The sequence below is a fragment of the Eumetopias jubatus genome, unplaced genomic scaffold, assembly GCF_037043125.1.
Source record: "Eumetopias jubatus isolate StellerSeaLion01/CBP00866 unplaced genomic scaffold, mEumJub1_p1.0 scaffold_6, whole genome shotgun sequence".
NCBI classification, from domain to species: Eukaryota; Metazoa; Chordata; class Mammalia; order Carnivora; family Otariidae; genus Eumetopias; species Eumetopias jubatus.
Genome location: NW_028274812.1, coordinates 94,149,950 through 94,175,528, shown reverse-complemented (window position 1 = coordinate 94,175,528; position 25,579 = coordinate 94,149,950). Strand labels below are relative to the sequence as shown.

Here is a 25,579-nt window from a genome sequence, read left to right as displayed (position 1 = left end):
ACACAACAAAGGATAATGGGATCAAAGATGCTAAGGGAAAGATTTCAAACAGGAATGGTAAACACCATCAAATGCCACAGGAAAGTCAGGTTAGAACTACATCGTGTCAGTTGGATTAGGCATGTGGGAGCCATTGGTGGCTTAACCATGACATTGTAATGGTACTGATGAGCAATTAAGAGATGAGGAATTAAGCTGTGGAAATACAGGGAGTATAGGCCAGGCTCAAGAGCAGGGGAAAAAAAGAGGCTGATATGTGTGAGTTTCATAGTTGAAGAAAGTGTTGTATTTTTTCCTTCAGGTTAAGGGAAAAATGAGGTCAATGGGACTAAAAGGAAATAATTGAAGGGGCAGGCTTTTAGAAGCGGTGTAGGAGGAGATGGAACCAAGAAATCACACTGACTAGAGTTTACAATGTACTTTCCAACCTGGGTTTTTATAGTTCGTACTCAGACCATCCCATCCCGTGAGACCATCCCATGATGGATGGTCCTTTATTACTATTATCCCTATTTTTTTTTTTAAAGATTTTATTTTTAAGAAAGCCCTATGCCCAGTATGGGGCTTGAGTTCACAACCCTGAGATCAAGAGTCACATGCTCCACCAACTGAGCCAGCCATGCGCCCCTCATTATCCCTATTTTAAAGTTTGGTGATGGAGGCTCAAGAGGTTCATGTTAAGAAAACCTGATTTTTCCGGTGTTTTCTTTTTCAGGGTCTATATTTCTCTTCCCTCAAAAGAAATGAATGAGTTATTTCATAAGACTACAAGTTTTTCAAAAGTGATACCAAGAACTCCTCTATTGGAAGAACTAAACTTGCTTACTTACAAAAAAAGTTATATTTCCCAATGTCAGAGCAAATTTGTGTAAATCATCATATCGACTTTCCTCAAAGCACCTGTCATTAGATGTGTCATCTAATGGGTCATATCTCGTTGAGTCTTTACTGTCATCCTCCTCTATCACGTCATTTTCTAGGGTGAACTGTATAGTGTACTGATTTTTAAATTTGGACAGATATAAAGGTCTTGGGCTATGTTTCTGCAAATATAGAAGTTTATTGTAAATAAATATCTTTGCTACCCTAATTTTAGTACCCATGGGATAATATTTATAAAATGGTATTAGACTATCAAGGGCATATGTTTAAGATTATTTTTATTATGTCACTTAAAAATATGTAAGTATAAACAGGTGAGACTAGAGAGGAAAACTTGCAGCTCACATGTGATAACTTTAGTTGTGTGATCAAAAATTTTTTTTTTCCCTTAAAAACAACACCTTTCCTCACAGTGTATATATCTTCCTCCTTCCTCAAGACGTGAAATGAATGGGGCCAGAGTATAATAGATCACTTTAATAGTTGCTCTTATTTAATGTTTTATCCTGAAAGAATAATTTTAAAAACATGTATTTATTATGCATTCTCCTAATTTTGTTAGCATGTTTCAACCCAACAATGAAATAGAAATCAAAGAAGGATAAAATAAGCTAGCAAAGCAAAGTACTGCCTATAGAAAATACTTGGACTGCATCACATGGATTAACTGGTAATGCAGCCTGAATTTGTAAACAGATGTTTCTATTAACCTTTATTTTAAAATCATTTAAAGTAATGAAAGCAGCTTCCTTCATTTGGTATTATTACAGACTCCTTTGGTAAATTTGTTTCCTAATGCAGTACATTTGGTTAATATGTACCCATTTCTATGTACTTCTCTAAAGTTCTTGCTGCCACAGATTTTATATCAAATGCAATCTCTGTAAGAGACTTTTCCCAATATCCATAGTGGTGCAGTTTTCTGTGTTTCTTTTTGAATTAGTTCTCATTCTGAAATCAGAAAATTGTGTGGGCATTTATGTGCTAGAAAAACGTTTAGTGCATAGGGACTTCTACCAATTCAGGGCTGAAATGAAAGCCTCCTTAATGTGGTCCACATGCTTTAGTTGTTTGTCAGCTCTTTCTCATCACCTGTTCAGCCTCTAGTGCTACTTTGAACTATTTATTTACTTTCCTGCATGCGGCAACACAAGCTTTTATAGTACAGTGATTATTGTGAAGGTGTTCTGGGTGCCTTGTAAGATACTAATAAATTAGAAAGTATTTTCTTTTCCATTATTTATTGTCTTTGAATTATTCTTTTACACCTCTCTGTGGAGAATGTTCATGCCTTCTTAGAAATCTACTCTGTATGGAAAACGTTCATGCCTTCTTAGAAATGTACAAAAAGCATTTGTGAAAATCAACCTGTTGTGTTATGGGCACTATAAAAGGACACTCTGATTCTATTCAAAGGAACTAATAGATGTGGTCCGTTAAAAAGTTTATATTCTGACAAGGCAAGAAGACCATTTTATAGGCACACGTCTCCCTACACACACGCCTCCACCCAAAGCCGTACTGGAAGAATTGCTGCAGCTTAACCAAGGAAAGTAAATAGAGATGGGAAGTCGTATTTGTGAGGGGCGGAAATCTGTATGTGGATCATGTTACAAATTTAATGCCATTTAAATGGTTTTTGATAAAACTTTTAGGCACACTAAAATTTGGCAGAATGGAAGAAATGAACCCTGCCTTACTAATAAAACCACTGCTAGGCTTTTGTTGCAATCTCTCTAATTTTATGTAATTATAAATAAAGTGGTTAAACTTTAAAAAAAATTCTTTTTCCTTTAATGTGTCATAACTAAGTATCAAATTTATTTCCATGGTTCTGATTTCAAGTGGCTGTATAATGCTCAGTTGAAGATGTGTCTGTTTTTACTTAACCATTCATTCCCATTTTGTTGGGTATTTATGGGTATGTCTGTGTTTGTTTTTTGGTTGAATAAACCTGTGAAGAAAAACTAAAGAATGTTAGCAGTTTCCGTATGGCCAGATGAAGTAAATTGGGAGAAGAAATGTCATATTGACTTCATAATGAAGGAATTTAACATAGATGTTTTCTAGCAGACGGAAATAAGAACAAAGAGCAGTCGTGAATAGTTTTGAAGAAACAAGAGAACTCATTAGTCTAAGGGTGTCATGTTGCCCAGGCGAGAAAGTGGCAGAGTGGAACCAGTTGACTTGAAAAAGACAGAATTCAAGAAACATTTGAAGACTTTTAAAATTTTATTAATGCATCTAGATTAGAACCTTCTGTTGTAGGCATATCAAATTACCACAAATTTAGTAGATTAAAACAACACTCGTTTTTTATCATACATCATCTATAGGTTAGAAATCTGACATGGGTCTCATCGAGATAAAATCAAGATGTCAGCAGGGCTATCTATGATCCTTACTGGAGATTCTGGGGAAGAATTTGCTTCCAGGCTTATTCATAGTGTTGGATAAATTGGGTTCCTTAGAGCTGTGGGACTGAGGTCCTTGTTTCCTTGCTGGTTGTCAGTCAGGGTCCTGTGTTTGCCCCCAGAGGCTGCCCACATTCCCTAGGCTTTCCAGGAGCCCCTGGAGGTCTCTTTCTGGTCTTTGCATGTGGATTCTGTCACAGAGCCAGCAACCACACATTAAGTCCTTCTTAGGCTTCAAACGAACTCTTTACTTCTGCTGCTGCTGTATCTTTCTGCTTCCGTCCTAAGAAAAGCCAAACCTCATGTGACTAGATTGGCCCACATAGATATCCAGGATAGTCTCCCCATCTCAAGGTCTTTAACCTTAATTACATCTGCATAGTCTCTTTTGCCATGTAATCTAACATATTCACAGGTTCCAGGGATTAGAGTGAGAACGTCTTTGGAAGGCATTGATCTGCCTGTTACAGTGAGGGAGTTCTTTTGTGGAGGTGGGGGGGGGTTGAAGACAGCTTTTGCGTCAGTTTTCATCGGTTTTACAAGTAAACCACTGCTCTTAAATTATATAGAAGACTAAATTTCCCTGGGGATTTTTAGATAGGTTAATTCACTTTGCTAGCTTAACATGTTTTAAAGTGGAAAAAAGGGTTAACAGATGATTTACAGAAACATAAATATATATGAAATAAAAATAAATTTACAGAAACACAAATTAGTTACTGATTTTCTTTTTAATGATATATTTCCTGTCTCTTTGACTGACTGGCTTTGTAGCCTGGCAAGCAAATATGTCCCCTTTGTTTAGAGTAGACTTTGTAATGAGATTGTGCATAGTGGCTGTGACTCATGGAGATACTTTGGTGTGAGAGCTATTTGGTAAATACATGGCCATAAACCTTTTTGCGTTCTGAGAGCTTGTTTTTTTTTTTTCCCCAAATTCCAAAATCACAGATTTATTTTAAAGATCACAGTTGACAGCGTAGTTTGTTCTTTAAAAAGTAGTATAACTTTTCATTTTATGTATACATCTGGAGTGTTTCTTTAATTTGATTTTATAATTCAGTCTTATTTTAAACACTGAAGAAAAACTGAATAGAAGCCTGTATCTGACATATTTTAAGGGAACTTCTCAGTGCAAGACATAGTGCTAGGTTCTAAGGATACATATTTACTTCTGTTCTTATAGGGCTTAATGTTGATCAGAAAACAGTTAAAGAATTTTAACTAAAATAATTACAATAAATCATAATGATTGTTAGCAGAGTAGAGTAACGGATTCTGTGGGAGTACATAGTGTCATGGAAATAAGCCTTGCAGAGTATTCTTGCAGCTTATCTATAACTAGAGGTTTTAGGTTTCTGTTAACCATCTGACTCCATAGTTCCTTAGGGATTTCTGAATTGTGAATGCTGGTAATCTTCCTGGAAAGCAAAATTTTGATTACTTATGCTTTTCAAGTAGTTTTATTATCTGCATTTATTAAGTTTCCTATTCTTCACTTAGTGGGTTTCTTTAAAACATTGATTGTCCTCCAGTTAAGTAATAAAATTATTTTACACTGTGTTAGGCATAAAGTGCTAACAAAGTACAAAATGATGATGATGCTATGTGAAATAACTTTCTTAAAAAGACCGAGAAAGCATTGTGGTAGCAACTGTAATATATTAGCAGCTGAAAAGTAATTTGTTTAGTGCTGTACTTTCTGTAATGATGGAAGTATTCTGTACCAGTGCTGGTCCATCCCGTTTTATTTACAAAACAAAATTTGATAAACTGGAGTGAGGAAAAACAGACCGCTGAGACTCACTAGAGGTTTAATGCCCTCTCAGTTGTTTTATAACTACCATTTAGAAAGTAGTTCCATAGAAGATAATACAAAGTGAATAAAAAACTTTTTTAAAAATTTTATTATGTGATGTTAATCACCGTACATTACATCATTAGTTTTTGATGTAGTGTTCCGTGATTCATTGTTTGTGTATAACACCCAGTGCTCCATTTTAATTGAGCTACCTTGGTCTGTGACATACTGCATACATACAGTCTAAAGGAGGCTTCTGAGGACATCCATCAAATGAGTCTAAGAGCATGTCTTCTCAGATCTTCTAGAGGTCTGCTCCTAACCACCTGGTATAAAGCTCCTCCCCCCAGTGCTTTACGATATCACCCTAGTCTTTTTTCTTCACAGAAACGTCACTAGCTGAAATGATCATTTCTATTTGTTTGTTTAATGTTTATTTGTCTGCAGCATAAGCTCTGTGAGAGCAAGAAATTTGTCTACTTTGTTTACTGTTATCTTTCCATCACAGTAAACACTTGAATGAGTGAATCAATGGGAGAAAATACTTTCAGGTTTTAAAATTTTACCTCTCGTTTAGTTTTTTAAAGCTACTGTTAAAAAAAATTCAACTGAATAAATTTTAAAGAACTTACTGGCTTTTTTCAGTGATTCGTGAATTGGGCAGCATCCAATCCAACAGACAGAAACGAGCTTCGAGAAGCTCTATATCTATACTAGATAAAACGAGGCTTGATTATTGCAAGGTCACTTTCCTTTAGGGCATGGCAGGCATCTATCAGGCAGATTACCTAACTAGTGCTAATTAGGTGATTCCTGACTGGTTTAAGATTCCGTTTCTGGGAGAGCTGAAACTGTAATTAAGTCTTAGTTTCCTGTTGTGGGGCTTAGTGTAAGTGACTCCATTTTGGGCCTGTTGTCTTATTTTTAACACTACTAAATGTTGAGACTGAATGAGATAGTAGTTGAGACAAAAAGCTGGTGGCTTTTTTTTTTTTTTTAAAGATTTTATTTATTCATGAGAGACAGAGAGAGAGAGAGAAGCAGAGGGAGAAGCAGGCTCCCAAGGAGCAGGGAGCCCGATGCGGGACTCGATCCCAGGACCCCGGGATCATGACCTGAGCCGAAGGCAGACGCTTAACCATCTGAGCCACCCAGGCGCCCAAAAAAGCTGGTGGCTTTTCTCTCATTTCCAAGGAAGAATTCTGGTAAAGACTCTTCCTTTGCAGAAATTCAGGGCTGATTTTGTCCTTTGGGGATTTGGGACTCTCATGAAATCAGGAACTAATCATGGAGGACTGAGAGTACTTTCTGTTCCTCAAGTGACCTCAGAAGAGGAACCCCTTTTTTCTCCCCAATAAATTCAGATTTTGAAAATGTCTATTTAAAAAATGAAACAAAATGAAACCAAAACTATTATGTACCTTTCTATTTTTATCTATGAAATGAAAGCTTTAAACTTTATGAACTAGTATAAATGGCTATTCAAAACCAAGGAAGTGTATAGGGAAAGCATGTGACTTCTGGACTGAGACTTTTAGTTTAAGTCTTCATTAGCTGTCCCCTTCATCTCATCTTTCTCCAGTTCCTCCCAGAACCCTCCATGCCTTGTGTCCCTGGTTCTCAATTGTTATTAGGAAACAAATGTGAGGGGTAACCTTAGAATGCCATAAACTTTTGACAGCCAACCTCAGAAGCATTCTACACTGTGCAAATTATTTGTGAGGGAATGGGAAGATATCCATCTTCTCATTTAATGTATTAATTTAATGTATTTATTTAATGTGTTAATTCTGCTGGACGTTGGAACTTTATTCCATGGTCCTCCCATCCCTCAGTTTTTCATTACCACTCTCTTAGGCAGCCTTTCTTTATTGTAATCATTTGACTATTCTAGGTCAACACCAAATCAGAAGAGCTTCTCTTTAGGGGGTCATTATACTACCAGAATATACACTAAGAATGTAAAGGAATATAAAAAATTTACTTATGAAAATAGATCGTTGGGGGCTTTAGATGTGTATATTGAGGGGTGCCTGGGTGGCTCAGTCGGTTAAGCCTCTGACTCTTGATTTTGGCTCAGGTCATGATCTCAGGGTTATGAGATCGAGCCCCACATCAGGCTCCGTGCTCAGTGTGTGGAGTCTGCTTGAGATTCTCTCTCTCTCCCCCTCTCCCTCTGTCCCTCACCCATGCTTAAAAAATGTGTATATTGAAAATACCTGTATAGGGCTATAGTTTGTATCTTATAAGGCTATATGTGTATTACTTTTTAAATCAGTTTTATTGAGGTATAATTTATATACAGTGAAATGCACTCATTTTAAGGGTATAGTCTTTAGGGTATAATGACTTTTGACTTTTGTAAGGTAGAGATATTTTTGATAGAGAAATGAGATGCAGCTTTCAGCTGTTTTGCAGTTAATTGGATTATTGCAGCTTAGAAATTGGAATAAATAGGAAAATACGGAAAGATGAAGCCAACCTAAATTAAAGTAGAAGTTGTTTTGTGTATAGTTCTTACCCAGTTTAGGAACCCGTATGATCCTGATTTTTATTGGATATGTGAGTCTCTTGGAATCATAGAGATTCTCTCAGTTGTAGAGAAATATAGATCATTACACTGTGTATTGTCTGCTGGTAGTTTTTTTGGGGAGTTTTTTAAATGTACAATTGAGTAAACTTCATGCTTGTGGAAAAATAATTTATGTTCAATTTATACAGAATTTTATTGATTGTGTTCTCATTTGGAATAACTGCAGGGAAAATCACCTGGGCTAACACAAGTTGGATACCATTTACTAGGGATTTAGCTTGTAAAACGAAACTCATTTCAATTTCAGTGGTGACAGCTGTTGAGTGAATTTTCCTTTGATCGCCTTCACAGCAGGAAATGATATATTGTAACTTCATCTTCCTTGATATCTTACCCACCTAGCAAATCCAAACTACAGGGACTGTGTTTTCTAAATATCTGAATAGCCTAGCTTATGTGGGCAGACTATTTTTTTTCAACGTCCAAAGTGGGTAAAATTGTGATTGCAAAAGTGGATATATGGGTGATACACAGAACCTTTGTTTCCTCTTCCCTGAGATTGTTTTCCATTTGTGCCATGATCACACCTGGCTTTATGTGAAAAGGTTGTATTGGAACTTGGTATGCTTTTATAGAATGATGTAGGAGATTATAGTTCATTTTGAAAGATGCATTAGCTTACTTCTTAATGGTTCAAATAAATATGTTTCCTTGATGCAGAGATCAGTTTTGATTACTTGTGATACATTCTTCACTGCTTTTTTATTTTATACCAGTTTTTAAGATAGGATAAACTATAGGCTGCCAGACAGAAGGAAGTAAACAGTGTTAACCTCTTTAGGTTCAAGAGTACTGGGAACTGCTTGACAAAGAAAGGAAATCTGTTTTATATGCTGTTTTTTTCTGACCCTCGGAGTCTTCATCTGTTGTTGGGGAAGGAGGGCAGAGAGACATTCCCTGAGGACGGGAGAGGAGTTCTCTCCAGTCTGGCCCAGGGTTCTGCCGTCATCCATAGTTCTGTCCCACCTATCATGCGTGGCTTCTACAAATGAGAGGAGAATGCACAATTATAATTAGGTGTGGAAGTGGGCAGGCAGCCCCCAAAGCTCCCAAATAGAAATGTGTCACAGCTTTTTGTTAGTGTTGTTATTCTTCCCCAAGGTAACATTTCAGGTTACCTCCAGACTAATCAGAATTCAAGATTGCCTTCCTAATATTATAGGTGGCAAACTGTGGCTGAAGTTTAAAAACCTGATTCCTAAGTGAAATGGGAGAACAAACGTTTGCAATAGACTTGAGGCGCTTCCATTAGTGGACCCAATTGCAGTTTATATTCTGCTTATGATGAGCAGAGACCAATCTTAACTTGAAGTCACGGTAAGTCAGTTGGGTATTATACAGGTATGCCTAGTCCCCAGGAGAATCATTTGATTGCCTCATGTTGTTATGCCCTCCTCCTCACTGTGTCACAGTACTATCCAGTAAAACCATGAGGGCCACATGAACCAAATGTAAGCTTCATGTGTAATTTTATGTATATATGTATGTATTTATGTATTTATTGGGGAGGGCAGAGAGAGAGAGGGAGAGAGAGAGAGAATCTTAAGCAGGCTCCAGGCCCAGTGTGGAACCTGACACAGGGCCCAATTTCAGGACCATGAGAGCATGACCTGAGCTGAAATCAAGAGTTGGATGCTTAAGCGGCTGAACCACCTAGGCACTCCCAAATTTTAAAAATACCTAAGTGAAATTAATTTTAATAATATCTTACTTAACTCATATCCAAAATACCATTTCAACATGTAATTAATATGAAAAGTTTTTAATGAAATGTTTTACATTATTTTTTCATACTAAGTCTTTGAAACCCGTGCATACTTTATGTTTATTGAACCTCTTAATTCAGACTAAGCTACATTTCAAGTGCTTAGTAGTCACATTTGGCAAATGTGTAGCTCTACAAGATTGGATTCCATTGAAATCTCCATTGTTCAAGGTTGAATTTTTACACTTTGAAAACTTTCTAAGAGTGTAAATGTAGACAAATCTTTCCAGATCGTGAGGTTATTCAAGGGCATCTAAATTCTCCTACTTTGGGCGCCTGGGTGGCTCAGTCATTAAGCGTCTGCCTTTGGCTCAGGTCATGGTCCCAGGGTCCTGGGATCAAGCCCCGCATCGGTTCCCTGCTCTGCAAGAAGCCTGCTTCTCCCTCTCCCACTCCCCCTGCTTGTGTTCCCTCTCTCGCTGTGTCTCTCTCTGTCAAATAAATAAAATCTTTAAAAAATAAAATAAATTCTCCTACTTCAAGATTGAATATTTTATATGATAGTATAAAGAAGGTAGGAGAGAAGTGTATTTTCTTCCAATATTCAAGAGAAGAAACTGGTGAATGTTAAGAATAGAGAAAAACCAGTAACCAAAATGTTTAAATCTAATAAATTTAGGCCTGGATGATCGTGACAATAATAATTTGAGTGAAAAATGTTTTGATATCTATCTCATTTGATCCTCACAAAAGCCCTTTTAAAAAGGTACTTTTGTGATCCCTTTTATGATCTCTGTTTACCAGTGAGGAAACAAAGAGAATAAAAGGTGTTTACCACGTCACACAGATAGTGAGTGTATGCAAGCCCATGACTAGTGGATTCTGAAACCTGTGATCTTCATCACTCTACTCTGCTTCCTCCCTTATTATTCTGTTCTGCCTGCATGTTTGGCTTCGACAAATTGGACCTGGAAAATGTATGCAAATGCAGAGGAGCTGGAGCTAATTCCTAAAGCGTTGTAACTATTCTGTGACTCCTTGTTTACTCCCTCAAGTTTTCATGCCTGGTCAGAAAAGGAGAAAATGATTGGAGAAGTGATCACCCAGGAAAAGCTGACTTTTGACCTCTCATTTTGTCAGTTATGCCCTGTGGCATTTATGTTTCAGTAGTGGAGCTTGTGAATACCACTTTGGAGCCAAGGTGTGATGATCCATCTTTTTCTAATGATCAGCACCACAGCATGAAAAGACTTTTTTTTTTTCTTTCTTAACCAGCTAATCTTGTAGTGAGACTCACAAATCCACTTTCATGTAATTTCTTTTTGTTTTCAGCTCTCAGTTTCAGCACTCAAAAACAGTTGCCCGTTGAGTATTTAAGTGCTCATAATAATATTTGTGGTGCATTGAACAGGACTTAAATTTCTGTTGTTTCTGCCTTTCAGTTGTGATTCACAGATCAGATGTATGCAGATGTATCTGTTTCAGATTTATCTATATGTATGTCCACTGTATTTTTATTCTGTAAATTAGATGTTGTGTAGTAGTGTTTTGCGAAAACTCCAGTTCTATGTTGATGTGATTAATTATACCTTCCTGTCTCAGTTATCCCTCCACCACACCCCCCACCATTGGATTCATTGAATTTGATTTAAAATAGGATCATTTTAAATTTGGTTGCATAAATATGTATTATGGATATTTTGAAAGGCTTACTTTTCAACTTTTCAGGTTTTAATTTATTTGAAACTGTTAGCTTTATAATTTTCTATTTACTCTGATTTTTATCTGTATTGGAAAACTGACTGTGCTTACCTCTTACTGTTTAATGCACAAGGTAATATGGGGGGGAAGTTCCTCAAATGTGACTGAGTTTTATTTAAGTTGCAGGTAGGGTGCCTGGGTGGCTCAGTTGGTTAAGCATTTGACTCTTGATTTGAGCTCAGGTCATGATCTAAGGGTCATGGTATTGAGCCCCACATCAAGCTTATGCTCAGCGTGGAGTCTGCTTGTCCCTCTCCCTGTCTCTCTCTCTCTCTCTCTCTCTCTCTCTCTCTCTCTCTCTCTCTCTCCCCCCCCTTAAATAAATAAATAAATAGAATCTTAAAAGTTGCATGTAAATTTATTGAACAAATGATACAATAAGAAGATGCTTTTGTATATTTTGTGTACCATTAGTTCTCTTATTGTAGAGATGAGGTAACACCATCACCTCAAACCAAACAAAGAAATAAGGACAGTCACTGAATTACTTTTGTGTAAGCAAGGGGTTTGTTATACACAATTGTAAAATTCTCTTTTCTTAGAAAAACACTAATTTGTGAGTGTTTAGGTTTTTAAAGGCTTAAACTTGACAAAGCCTCGAATTTTCTTTACAACGGTGATTTAGCACTATGTTATTAGAAACAGAGATAAGATTTAAAGTTTGCTTTTCATTGTAATGGTTATTGTTCAGAGACCTACATTATAGGACCTACCTACCCAATTTCAGGTTTTTTTTCCTGCTTTGCCTCTGCTTGTCTTTTCTACCGCATGACCCAACTTCTTCATCTATAAACTATGTTTTAGAAATTTCCTTGGCTTTACTTATCTCTTTCTGCTTGCCCATCTGATAGGGCTCATCCTCCAGATCCTGAGAAAAATAGACTTTCTTTGTAGTCCAAAATGCCACCTCCTTATCACATGCTTGCTTTTAAAACCCTCCAAGAACCTTAATAAATTCACATCACATACATCTATGAACTTGGTCAAAATTTAAGGATGGTTTAATGCATATAAAATGTTAAACTGCATGCAAATGGTAAAAATACTAAAACGACTAGGCCTTTGCCTTTTCTGTGGTCATGACGTCCTACTTCTAAGCCTCCAAACTCAAATTATTATTTTTTTTAAAGATTTTATTTATTTGTCAGAGAGAGCACGAGAGCGAGCAGCACAAGCAGGGGGAGAGGCAGGCAGAGGGAGAAGCAGGCTCCGTGCTGAGCAAGGAGCCTGAATTGGGACTCGATCCCAGGACCCTGGGATCATGACCTGAGCCCAAGGCAGATGCTTAACCGACTGAGCCACCCAGGTGCCCCTCAAATTATTTTCTGACTATAATCTCCTGCTCTTCCACTTACTCTGCAGTCTCTCATTCTCACGATTGTCTTCCTCTCATCTCAGCCTTCCCTCCTGGTCGCTCAGGTTTGTGTTTCCAACGCACAGAACTCTGTCAGTGCCATTTCATTGCTCAAGAAGCTTTACTGCTGCACACTGCTTATTTCTCTTCCTACCCTTCTTTTACAAGAGACCTGTTTTCTGCAGGCTTCAGGAACGTCTGTTTTGAGCGTGTTGTGGCACTATCACATTGTACTTACTAGATCATCGCTGGATCCTTTACTACTTTTTGACTCTTTCTCAGTCACAGAAATCCTTAATAAATGATTGAGTGGCTAAAGGGACTCTTAAAAGTTTTGGTTTTTTTTTTTTGTTTTGTTTTGAGTTTTTGTTTCGTTTTTGGTAATTAGAATTCGATGAGGACAACGACTGGGATGTAGAAGAAGTCTGTTATAGAGAGTCTGATAAAAACTAAACTTTGTCATTGGGTTTTATCCGTTCACGTGGTTCTGCTGGGTAGTGAAGTTTATTTTGCAAGTATAGTGTAGTAATTGTTACATTTCAGGAGAAATGCACTATATCCTTACACAACTGAATGTGTTCAGATAGTGTTCTAATGTAATTGAATACTCATTGAATCACATCTTTATTGTTTTCACTACTGGCTTTTTGGTAACTTGAGAAAACTGTAACATTTCACCCTTAGTGTCTTTCATTTGATACTGTAGAAAATAAAAGATAAATTATACATGGAAGATGCAGGGAAATCACTGTAATTCCTACTCCCTTACCACCAAGAATTAAGTCAAATCTTGATTTTTCAAGATTCTCTGATCAGAAGTTCTTCTTTATATTTCACAAAATAGTTATTAGTGACATAATTTGAATTTTGTGGCCTGTTAAAATGTTTTGGTTGGCTGTATTAAAAAAATGGTATTTGTGGTACATCTTAATTTATTCTTTTATGAAAGCTTAGAAACAGGAAAGCTTTCACGCCTACTTAATCCCTTTTGTTGAAAATTGTACATAAGTGACAGTGAGTGTTTCTCACAATAAAGCCATGATTCTTTAAAATAGAAAATTTTCTGCTGGGTTTGCATGTGTGTGCGTGCACGCACCTCAAACCAATTGGAAATTGTTTTTGTTGTTAAAAATTACTGTTCCTGTGTTTCCCCAATACATTGATTAAAAAATGTTCATAAAATTGATCTGTATTTTTAAATCATGAAAATAATATATTTTGACAGTTCATTATTTGTATTTTTGTTCATTCGTGTAGCAGCTGCATTCATTTGGAAGTAGGATGATAGAAAGCTGACATGAGCATTGAATGTGGTAGAAAGGTGCCTCACCTTTCCTGGGTACCTCTTAGGAGTCTCATTTAGTAATGTCCCTTGACACCTCAAGTAAAAGCCAAAGATCCAGTTTCATGAGCTAATGTGAATTGTTCTTAAGGATTTTTATTTGTTACGGTGGCATTATTTGTTTCTCTTTCTTCTTTCTTTGCCTTCCGTTCTCCACCTGTTTCCACTCCTTTACTTCAGCCTGTCACCCTTTCTTGCCTGTACTATTGCAATTTTCTTCTGACTGACTTGCTCTTGCCTGGTCCCTACCCTTTTTAGTGATTCTCCACACTGCTTGCTTTCTCAAGTGTAAATACTTACGTAAATTCTTGCCTAAAATCTTTTCATAATTCTTTATTGCCTACATGGTGTTGGATACAATGCTTCTCGTGATTTGCCGTCTTTGTATTGTATCTGAGAATTCCTGCCACCTCAGTTTCATCTATCCACTTCTAGTTCAAACATGTATTAAATAGCTGTGATGTACCAACTCCCTAACTGAGACATAGGTTGCCCCTTCTGGTCATGAGTGAGCAGAGGAGAAATCTCAGTCCTAATTCTGATGCTTAACATCTTCATTTGCATTATTTTTCCTCCCATGGGTTTCATGCTTGCCCTTACTGGGTTGGCTGGTGGCCATCTCTCTATTAATAATATTTTTAGAAGTATGATTGTCTATATACAGTTTCCTCATATTCTGTCTGTAGTCATTTATATCCTACAGTAGGCCTTTGCATTAATCATTGCTACCATTCTCTTTTAACTTCCCCCCGCCTTGGAATTTAGCTCTTTTGCATAACCCATCAAAGTATCGAGGGACAGGCATTTTATAGTGCCATTCAGGCAAGTGTATGTGTCCTCTTAATGTCTTCTCTGTGTACTTAGTGTCCTGCAATAATCTGGACCAAGAAAACCTTTCCTGTGCTTTGTATATCATTTGGCTCTGTGTACTCAATAACTACACTCATGTTTGTACATCCTGTTACTATTTATAGAGGACATTTGTATTTGTTAAAATTTTTGAACAATACTTTAGATGATTGTGATCAATCTGTAGCCTGAGAAGCTGGGTCAGCAGAGTGGCCTAGTCCTTCACAGCAGTGATGGCTCCTCCACAGGATCCTGCTGCCTCGTTTCCCGTCCTGTCTTTTTTGTACTTCCTGGCCAAGACTGCAGTTGCTCTGTGGTCGGGGATATGATTTACCGATTTTCGTTAGCACTTTGAATGTATCGTTTCATTTCTCCAGCATTTCTATCAGTCAGGCAGGGCTGGCATCATTAATTCCAGTTTACAAATGAGGCTAGTGCAAATCAGGACAGGTAAATGACTTGCCTCAGTTTGCTAAACCAGTGATTCAAAAACAAAAACAAGAACGGCTCTTCAGATTCTAGCCTACTGCTATTTTCATTGTTTCATGCTGCCTCTTTGCTCTACTGTAAGATGTTTTTGTTCTAGGGATTCCACTGAAACAACTCTCTGGTTAGATTCTGTATTAAAATGCAAAATACTTACACTAAATGACAACTGTTGGCTTAATTTAGCATGAGTTTTGAATGCCATGCTGCTACTATGATAAACAGAATGGATGGAATCCAGTGATACATTAATTGTCAGAAATATGTCAGAAGTATGTAAAGGGCAAAATAAAAGCAAAGGCAAGAAGATGTGTTTTGGGGCGTAGGATCATTCTGTACTACTCTTTGGCGTTCTGTTCATCATGCTCTCAGAGTAATTCTCAGGCCATTCTTAGCCCATGGAGGGAGGACTCTCGGGAGGGAAAAATCTACATTTTGAACAATCTCCTAACCAGTGGCTGCAGCATCCCAAGATACACTCTAGTTTTGCCTCATAATTCATACCCATTGTTTAATCAGCAGATGGACTGATTGCAAGAACTGTAGCCTTTCTACAGAGCATTTTGAGTGTGTGTATTGTTCAGCAAGAATCTGTACTGAGCAGGTATTAAGCAGAGAGTCTGGAATTCTTTATGATTGTAATGATGCTTTACTCCAGAATTTTCCTTTAGTTGTGGATCTGCATAAACCTTGGTTTGATTGTGGTTTTCCGTGTAGTCTAGCAGCTGTTGTTTGTTATGTCATACCTGAGTGTCTGCATCTGAATCAGGGTTGATGGAGTTGGCCATTGTGTCAAGGAACTGATAATTTACAATGGTAGATGGCTTTAGATAGTATATACCACCTTGTATTTCCTAATTTGTAAATAATGCGGGAAGTGTATTGCAGGGAAGAGGATGGCATGGTAGAGTGAAGCAACAGGGAAGGGAGAATTAAAAGTTTGAGTTCCTACTGCACTGCTGACTTGCTTTCTGATCTAACAAGTTTCTAACTCCTCTGAGCCCCTATTTCCTCATTTGTCAAATGTAAAATAAAAACACTCTCTCAGGGTTCTCATGAGGATGTAACTGGAGGATATAGATAAGGACTCTTTACCATTGTAAAGTGCTATTCAGATATTACTTGTTTAAATAAACAGTGATTACCATATATCAGGTCCTTGAACAGAAATCAGTTCAGGGGTGGCTGGGTGGCGCACTTGGTTAAGTGTCGGACTCTTGATTTTTGCTCAGGTCATGATCTCAGGGTCATGAGATCCAGCCCTGAGTCGGGCTCTGTGCTCAGGGCAGAGTCTGCTTGAGATTCACTTTCTCCTTCTGCCCCTCCCCTGTGTGCACATGTGCTCGCTCTCTCCCAAATAATCTTTTTTAAAATAATTTTTTATTGTTATGTTAATCACCATACATTACATCATTAGTTTTTGATGTAGTGTTCCATGATTCATTGTTTGTGCGTAACACCCAGTGCTCCATGCAGAATGTGCCCTCTTTAATACCCATCACCAGGCTAACCCATCCCCCCACCCCACCTCCCCTCTAGAACCCTCAGTTTGTTTTTCAGAGTCTATCGTCTCTAATGGTTTGTCTCCCCCTCTCCCAAATAATCTTAAAAAAGAAAAAGAAATTATTTCAGTTTAGACTTCCTATCAACACTGCAAAACAGGCATTATTGTCTCCATTTGACAGATAAGGAACTTGGGATATAGAGAGTCTGCAGAACTTGCTGAAGGACCTATGCTAGGAAGTGATGGTTCCTCATTTAAGCTCCAGTTTATTTTTTGCTGTGCTGCCATGCTGTTAATAAGGGATCAGTAGTAGAGATTTGAACTTTAACAACAGTTTGTATTATGCTTCTAAGAAATGGAATGTTACACTGGGAATCAGGAGATCCAGACAGTCACTATATTTTTGTATTATTTTGGGGTAAGTTATTTAAATATATTCTATTAAATACCTCTAAAACACTTGGCTGTGTTTCTGCTAAGATTTATATGTAAAATGTCTTACTGTGATTTTAATCTGTATCAGAATATATTTCCTTTGAAGTGATTAAAATATATTATACAAATCCTATTTTAATATTTTCTTCTTTTTATTTTAGTCATTCTTACACTGGTCAAGATTACAGCACACAGAAGAATGCTGGGAAGATTTCTTTAGACCAGATTGATTCGGTAAGCATTGCATCCTTTTTTTTTTTCTTTTTTAAAGATTTTATTATTTATTTTGACAGAGAGAGAGAGAGAGACAGCGAAACAGCGAGAGAGGGAACACAAGCAGGGGGAGCGGGAGAGGGAGAAGCAGGCTTCCCGCCGAGCAGGGAGCCCGAAGCGGGGCTCGATCCCAGGACCCTGGGATCATGACCTGAGCCGAAGGCAGACGCTTAACGACTGAGCCACCCAGGTGCCCCGCATTGCATCCTTTTAATAAAACTTAGACCTTTGTCAATGAGGAAGCACAGAGTTTTCTTCAGAGATTATTTTAGGGTGAGAAGATGGGAGAGATTGTCACTTCATTGCTTGCCAGCCATTTTTAAAGGAGATCCTATGTGCTATTGCTATACGTATTTATTTATTTATTTTTTTAAGTCATAGGAAAACCAAACTTAATCAGAAAATTATTTGTATTCTGATAAACAGATTTTTTTTTTTTAAAGATTTTATTTATTTGACAGAGAGAGACACAGCGAGAGAGGGAACACAAGCAGGAGGAGTGGGAGAGGGAGAAGCAGGCCCCCCGTGGAGCAGGGAGCCCGATGCAGGGCTCGATCCCAGGACCCTGGGACCACAACCCGAGCTGAAGGCAGACACTTAACGACTGAGCCACCCAGGCGCTCCTAAACAGATTTTTTTTTAACAGAGGAGGACGCATGGGAGGGGCAGAGGGAGAGGCAGAGAGAAAATCTGAAGCAGGCTCTCCAAGCCCAGTGTAGAGCTGATGTGGAGGGCTTGATCTCACGACCCTGAGATCATGACCTGAGCTGAAACCAAGAGTCAGATGCTTAGGGGCGCCTGGGTGGCTCAGTCGGTTAAGCGGCTGCTTTCAGCTCAGGTCATGATCCCAGGGTCCTGGGATCAAGCCCCACGTCCAGCTCCCTGCTCAGCGGAGAGCCTGCTTCTCCCTCTCCCTCTGCCTGCCACTCTGCCTACTTGTGTTCTCTCTGTCAAATAAATAAATAAAATCCTAAAAAAAAAAAAAAAGATGCTTAACTGACTGAGCCACACAGGTGCCCCTGATAAACAGAATTTAATCAGTTATTTCAAAGGGGAATTATTTTAATTGATGATAGCTAAATAGTGTTTGTGTGTTTATATTTAAATACTTTATACATTGCGGGGCGCCTGGCTGGCTCAGTTGGAAGAGCATGTGACTCTTGATCTCTAGGTCATGAGTTTAAGCCCCACATTGGGTGCAGAGATTACTTAAATATATAAACTTTAAAATAAATTGGTTGAATGAGTGAGTGAGTGAATGAATGAATGAATGCCCACCTGTCTACCCACCTACCTACCTACCAACCTTACACATTGAGAAAAGGAGAAATGGAAAATACTATGTGTATCAGTTTGCTAGGACTGCCATAACAAAATACTACAGGCTGATGCCTTCAAAAAGAGAAATTTATTTTCACACAGTTCTGGAGGCTAGTATTCTGACATGAAGGTGTTGGCACATCTGAGGCCTCTTTCCTTGGCTTTTAGATGGCCATCTTCTCCCTGTGTTCTCCCGTGGTCTTTCCAGTATGCTCGTGCATCCCTGGTGTCTCTTCCTCTTCCTAGGACACCAGTCATATTGGACTAGGGCCCCACCCCGATGACCTCATTTAACTTTAATGACCTCTTTAAAGACCCCATCTCCAAATACAGTCACATTCTGAGGTCTTGGGGATTAAGGCTTCAACATATGAATTTTGGGAGATTACAGTTTATTTCATGACACTAAGTATAGGCTCTGTGCTTATGTTGCCCCTAGATTAATGGACAGCTCATTTCAACTTCACTTTGTTGTTCTGTAGTAGAAGGAAAGAGTAGCATACTGTATAATTTACTATAATTTATAGAGTTTCTCTTTAATGCATTGTAGAATTTCTGCTCTGTCCCAAAAAGGGAAACTACACCAGCCATAAATAATCTTTGTTTAGACAGTTACCAAATTATTTACAATAAATTAAAAATACACTGACATTTTAATGCTTAGAAACAAGAATAAGGTGAGTAGGGAGAGACCAGGAGTTTTTAGAGGCCAGAATGAATAGGTTGTCTTCCTGTTTGGAAAAATTATAATCAAATAGTTGCAGTTCATATGTCTGGAAATAACAATAGGATTGCCCACTTTGTATAGTTGAACTGAATTTGTTCTTGAGGATGCCCCATCCTTTACTTTTCTCAGTTATTATCTCTAATACTTTCTCCCTGCCATATGATTTGTGTTTATATTATATGAATGGTTAGAAGTTAATTCTATTCCTAATTCTATCAAGATGTTTTCCCATTCATAAGCAACTATAACTTCAGTGGCTACTGTGGGAAGACATAGAAATATAATCATTAATTCATTTACTGAATATATATTGAACCCATCAATTATGTACCAGCCACTGTGCTGTGGATACAGAGGTGAATAAAACAGAAAATTCCTCTACCTTCATGGACCTTACTTGAGGGAGGTAGACAACATAGTAAATAATAAGCAGTATAATGATAAATTATCTTAAGTTGCTATGAAGATCCTATCTGTAGGTCTCTATGTGAGACCCTGTGCTAAATTGATAAAGATAGATCTTAATCTGACCTCTTCCTAACTATATTGTCTCATTCATTAGCATACCCCTTGATATCCTCAGTTTCTTCTTCAAATTTTTTTTTTTTTTTTTAGATTTTTCTTCTAACTGAAATCTGGCTCTCTCAATGACACAGTTTCTCTTGTGGCCCTCTCAAGTAGAGTCCGCCCTCCTGTGTCCCTCCCCCATCTTAATTTGGAATGAGATGAATGTCTTCCTTGGTCCATATTACCATTTCCAAATCATTTCTCTGCATTCCTTTGGCAGAACTCCAGCTCCTTTAAAGCCCTGTAATCCCATTATACCACCTGATAGTTACCCTTGTTGCCGGTGCCCCCACCTCCTGCCTTCATCCACTGGTGACTGTAGCACACTGGCATGGCCTCTTGCACTAGCACTACTCTTGTTACTGTTCCTGCCTCTGCAGTATCCATGTTGATAATTCATCCCTACCCTGGTCTTATAATTCCCTTGTCTGCTCAGTATCCACAACTATTTTTCTATCCCGTTGTTGCCAACCCTAGACCCTATGTTTTCCATTTCCATTATTTCGACTTCTTCTAAAATCTCTTTTGAGTATCTTCCTTGCTTCTCTATATAGTCTGTTCACTATACAACAGCCAGATTCTCTTTGTTTATCAGATCATGTCAGTCTTCTGATCCATAACCCTCTGTTGAGTTTCCATCACATCTAGACTAAAACCCAAACTCACAACTAGGGCCTATAATGCCATGTGCACTCATGATTCTAACTTCTTCTTCTCTGTTCTGGTCTGCTCACATATTCCAGCCACTTGGGCCTTCTTGCTGTCTCTTGAGCACACCATGTTCATTGCCTCTCAAGGGCTTTGCTTTTGTTTCCTTTACCCAGAACAGTATTCCTGGATCTCATTTGACCAGGATCCTCCTTAAAAGATACATCTTAGTGCAATGCCAATGCCTCAGAGAGGCTTTACTGGCTACCTAAATTAAAGTGTTCCTCTCCTATGTATACTTAATCCCGTAACTCTGTTTTATTTCCGGAGCTTTTGGAATTAGACGTTATCTTTATTTATGTCTGTGTTCATTGTCTGTCTTCTCCCATTAGAATGTAAATTCTTTGCATTTGACTTTGTTCAATGCTAGTTTCCCAAAGCTGTACACAGAGTAGTGTTCAGTAGATATTTTAGTGATTGAATGAGTAAAAAGTATTCAAGGAATTGTGCCAAAAGAAGCTGAAGTTGAACTGGGTCTTGACAAATGGCTTGGCTTTGACTAGATGGCATGGGAGTAGGAGGGGTTGTTTCCCAGGGAGGGTTGATGGAGTGGCAAAAGTGAGAAGGTATAAAACATGACTGTGTGATCATGGAATAATCCAGTTGGCTGGAGCAAAGGGTTCATATTGGTATAGTAGCATACTGGGCTTTTTTACCCCTCCTTGTCACAGTGAATCCATGGCACTTGATTTATGCCTTTGTTAAAGCTCCTATTATAACTGATTTATGTGAGTTAACTTGTATAGTAGTGACTGTTTCCTTTTATTTTACTTAAGTGACTTAAAGGGGAAAATTACATGTTATTCATCTTCTTATTTCCCAAACCACCCAATACCTGTTCTGTTACATATAGTTAAAAAGTAGTTAGTTACAGACATCGACAGAAACTTGCATGTTCCTACTAAGGATGTTAAATTTCATTGGTGTTTTTGGATTGGAACAAAGTTTAAGAAAAATAATTCACTGTAATAGTATGAAGGAACAAGAAAGAAGGCATGAAAACATTAGTCCTGGGCAAGGCAGGATAGAGGCCTGACTGGACTAGGTTGGAGATGGAAGAATTTCAAAGTTGTTAATATAAAAGGTTAAAGAAACTGGATGTCCTCTACAGGGGGCAGCAAAGGCAAGCAAAATGAGCCCTGTTCCCGCTTTGGCAAAGTTGAACTTACCAAGGGATACTTGAGGGGGTGAGAATTTAAGTCTTGGGAGAAAGATATTGAGGAAGTGAGGAGAATGCAACTGAAACCGTAAATGAAAAAGTTTTTCTTTTTACTATTGATTTCTTTAACACATTTATTTGAACTCACCTTTTGAGAACCATTTCTCTTATTTTTGTGTTCTACTTTGTATTTAGATTATTCTGAAAGTTCATCTGTGATTCAGCAATTGTATTTTTGCACATTTATCCCAGGGAAATGAAAATTTCATATTCACACAAAAATCTGTACATTTATTTATTTGGAATAGCCCTCAGGTCATGATCCCCGGGTCCTGGGATCGAGTCCCACATTGGACTCCCTGTTCAGCGGGGAGCTGCTTCTCCCTCTCCCTCTGCCTGCCACTCCCCCTGCTTGTGCTCTCTCTCTCTCTGACAAATAAATAAATAAAATCTTAAAAACAAAACAACAAAAAAACATTACATACTATACAATTCTGTTTATACTAACACTCTTGAACTGACAAAATTATAGAGATGAAGAACAGATTAGTGGTTGCCAGGTGTTAGAGAATAGTGGGGGGTAAGGTGCTGTAAGACTAGTGGATCGTATCAATGTCAGTTTCTTGGTTGTGATAATATTTTTACAAGGTATTACCTCTGGGGGAATCTGGGTGCATGATATCCCTTTGTATTACTTTCTTACCACTGCATGTGAATCTATAGTTAAATCAAAAGAAAGAGTTTAATTAAAATTTAAAAATAAATAGGTGAAATACATTTCAGTAATATATTTTATTCAACCCAGTATATCCAAAATACTATCATCTCAACATGTAATCAGTATAAACATATTAAGAGAACAGTTTGTCTGTAATTGTAGTAAGTAATGCTTCCTTATAGTTTTTGTTTGTATTCTAGTAAGACTGAATTTACAACTTGCGTATTAGATTGGATTTGCAACAGATAATGTGAGGGACCTGGTAAATCTTCCACATAACAAAAAACTTTTGTCTTGTAGCTTTCTACCAAATCCTTCCCACCTTGCATGCGTCAGTTACATAAAGCCTTGCGGGAAAATCACCATCTTCGTCATGGAGGCCGGATGCAGTATGGCCTCTTCCTAAAGGGCATTGGTTTAACATTGGAACAGGCATTGCAGTTCTGGAAGCAAGAATTTATCAGAGGAAAGATGGATCCAGACAAGGTAATTTTGAAAAATCAGAGCAGTAACTGAAATTTTAATTTGGTTTGGAAACTAAAGGTCTCTTGGTCTATTTTTAAAATATACCTCTGAAATGTAGTTAAAAATTCTAAAAAATGTGTCTACAATTTCATTCAGGTAAAAAGAAACTCATGTATTAATCTAATAATGCTAAACAGAAGATTGAGAAAGTGTAATTCAAAGGGTAAGATTGAAACAGCAGTGTAAGATGTTGAGTAATGCTTAAATTAGGGTCGTCTTCATTGTAGTTACACTGCCAGGTGTCATTATAAGACTGAAATTGTGTTCTGAGTTTTATTTCTGTAGGAATGTAATATGTGTAGAGATAACATACGTACATATATAATGTTATTTTCAGGACTAGGAGATATTGAAAACAAAACAATTTTAGATGTTTTGTATTGTGTCATGTGGATTCTGTCATTGAGCATTTTTAGATAGACCATTTATCACTAGAAACCCAAGAGCTGTTTCTCTGTCTGTTCACAATACTCAGATTCCCACTCCCTATTCCTTATTTATTGGATAAATGTTACTAGCTAGTAACATTTTATTTTGGAAATACGTTTTTTTGTCCCTTCTGTGCCATGAATCAAGTTTTTTAATGTTTATTTCTTGGTTTGCTTCTTCCTAGAAAAGATAAATTATAGAACAAAGAATATTTACCAACTAAATTTTATAATGACACTTTATTATGTCTTCTTTGCCAGAGCTGCTATAACAAAATACTACAGACTGAGCACCTTAAACAACAGGAACTTATTATGGAATCCAGTGATACATTAATTGTCAGAAATATGTCAGAAGTATGTAAAGGGCAAATTAAAAGCAAAGGCAAGATGTATAAATTGGTTATTAGCTTATCAAAATATAGACATTGAAAATCTTCAGCGCTCATTTGTTCTTCTCTGGCAATTTGAGCACAATATGTTGTCCTTTATCAAAAACCCACACATATATATTTGAATCCCTACTACATGGCATGTACCAGTGTATACTAAATGAACGAATATGTACAGTAGTTTCTTATCTGGTGTACTGCTAATGAATTTCCAGTATCTCCAGTGTTCATCCCATGAACACTTGAGGAAGCTGGGCTGGACCTGGGTTTCTCAAAGCTAATTGCCTTCGGCTGTGAGTAGTTTCTTCCGTTTATTGTAGAGTGCCTTACAGATATCATTTTATGTGTGCTTAGTGACGTGAAAAAGGTTGGAAAGAACGAATAGAGAGTCCAGATTTGGAGTCAGACTGAGTTCAGATTTGGTTGCACTATATACAGACCTTTGGCAAATCACCTGATATGTGTCCTTATCTATAGAATGTGGATGATAATTACATGTATGTATGTAGATATACAGATATGTCTCTGTACTTTATTAATTATGGTGAGGATTCAGTCAAGGTTTGGTATAGATTCTTACATATAGTAAGTGCTAGCTATTCTTAGTCTAGGAATTCCTGGGAAGGAGAGATTAGCTTGACATGGAGTAATCAGTTAGGTTTCCACAGGTAGAATAAAATTAGGTGCTGGCTTATTAAGAGGTTTCATGCACCTGGAATGGAGAGGGAAATTAAGGGGGAAGAAGGGAATTAGGGACCAAATTCCAACAGAGATAGTTTATGTTTTAGGAAATTTTCAAGGGATATCAACTAATGGAATGTATTTCAGGCTGTGTTCTTGGGTTCAATTAGCAAAAGGGGGCAGAAAGAAAGTCACAGGGAGATTGAGTTGTCTGAATTATGCCCTGCTCTCCCTCTCCCCTTTAAGAAGTATATTTGTGTCTTCATCTACTTTCATATGTTGGAATTCTGTGTAAGATTTCACTTAAATGGAGGATTTTGCTACTTAAAAATGTTTAAAAAATACTATTCTAGTTTATTTGTGGTATAGAATTTAGAAAAATAGTAGGGGTGAGGAGGGAGAAAAAGAGAAGAAAGATAAGTGCCAGAATGTAGTTGCTTTAAAAGACCTTTGGTTTTAGTCAAGAGAAAGAAGTCATTAGTGAATTTTAAATGGGAGGGGAGTTATTTTTTCAGAAGACTAATCTGGAGAATGCATGCACACTTGAAATGGGGAGAGAGTAGGAATGGGATAAATAGTTGACCAGGTTAGGTCTTATTGTGATAGTGATAAGAACAAAGTGGAAAAGGTGGATTTAAGAAATGTTTTGAGGAATAGTTTATAGAGCAGCATGAGGAAAGAATGAAATTTAACGCAGGTGATCAGCCTAAGTAATTTAGAAAGGTTAGAAGCTCCATTGACATAAGTGATGGGCAGGGAGCTGAATTGTCTGGGATTAGAGTGGAGGAGAAGTTGATCATGAGGTTGGTTTTAGGTGTAAATTTGAAATGATGTCCAAGTAGAAATTCTTGTTGGTTGATTGATTGGCTTGTTTGTTCCTGACTTCATTCTGTGATTGTTTATTGAGTACTTATATTGTGAAAGGCACTGTTCTGTAAGAATGTAAGAAGAAACA

At 37.6% G+C, this 25,579-nt stretch overlaps 1 protein-coding gene across 3 annotated transcripts in view; it reads left to right on the top strand.

Annotated features, from left to right (window-relative positions):
• PRIM2 (DNA primase subunit 2) overlaps positions 1 to 25,579 on the top strand; it is a 318,527-nt gene that overhangs the window by 203,893 nt on the left and 89,055 nt on the right. For all 3 annotated transcript variants that reach the window (XM_028097748.2, XM_088023933.1, XM_028097745.2), the window contains exons 9-10: positions 17,288 to 17,360; positions 22,899 to 23,084. In XM_028097748.2, coding sequence (XP_027953549.1) covers positions 17,288 to 17,360; positions 22,899 to 23,084 — 259 coding nt within the window. The remainder of the gene's footprint in view (positions 1 to 17,287; positions 17,361 to 22,898; positions 23,085 to 25,579) is intronic.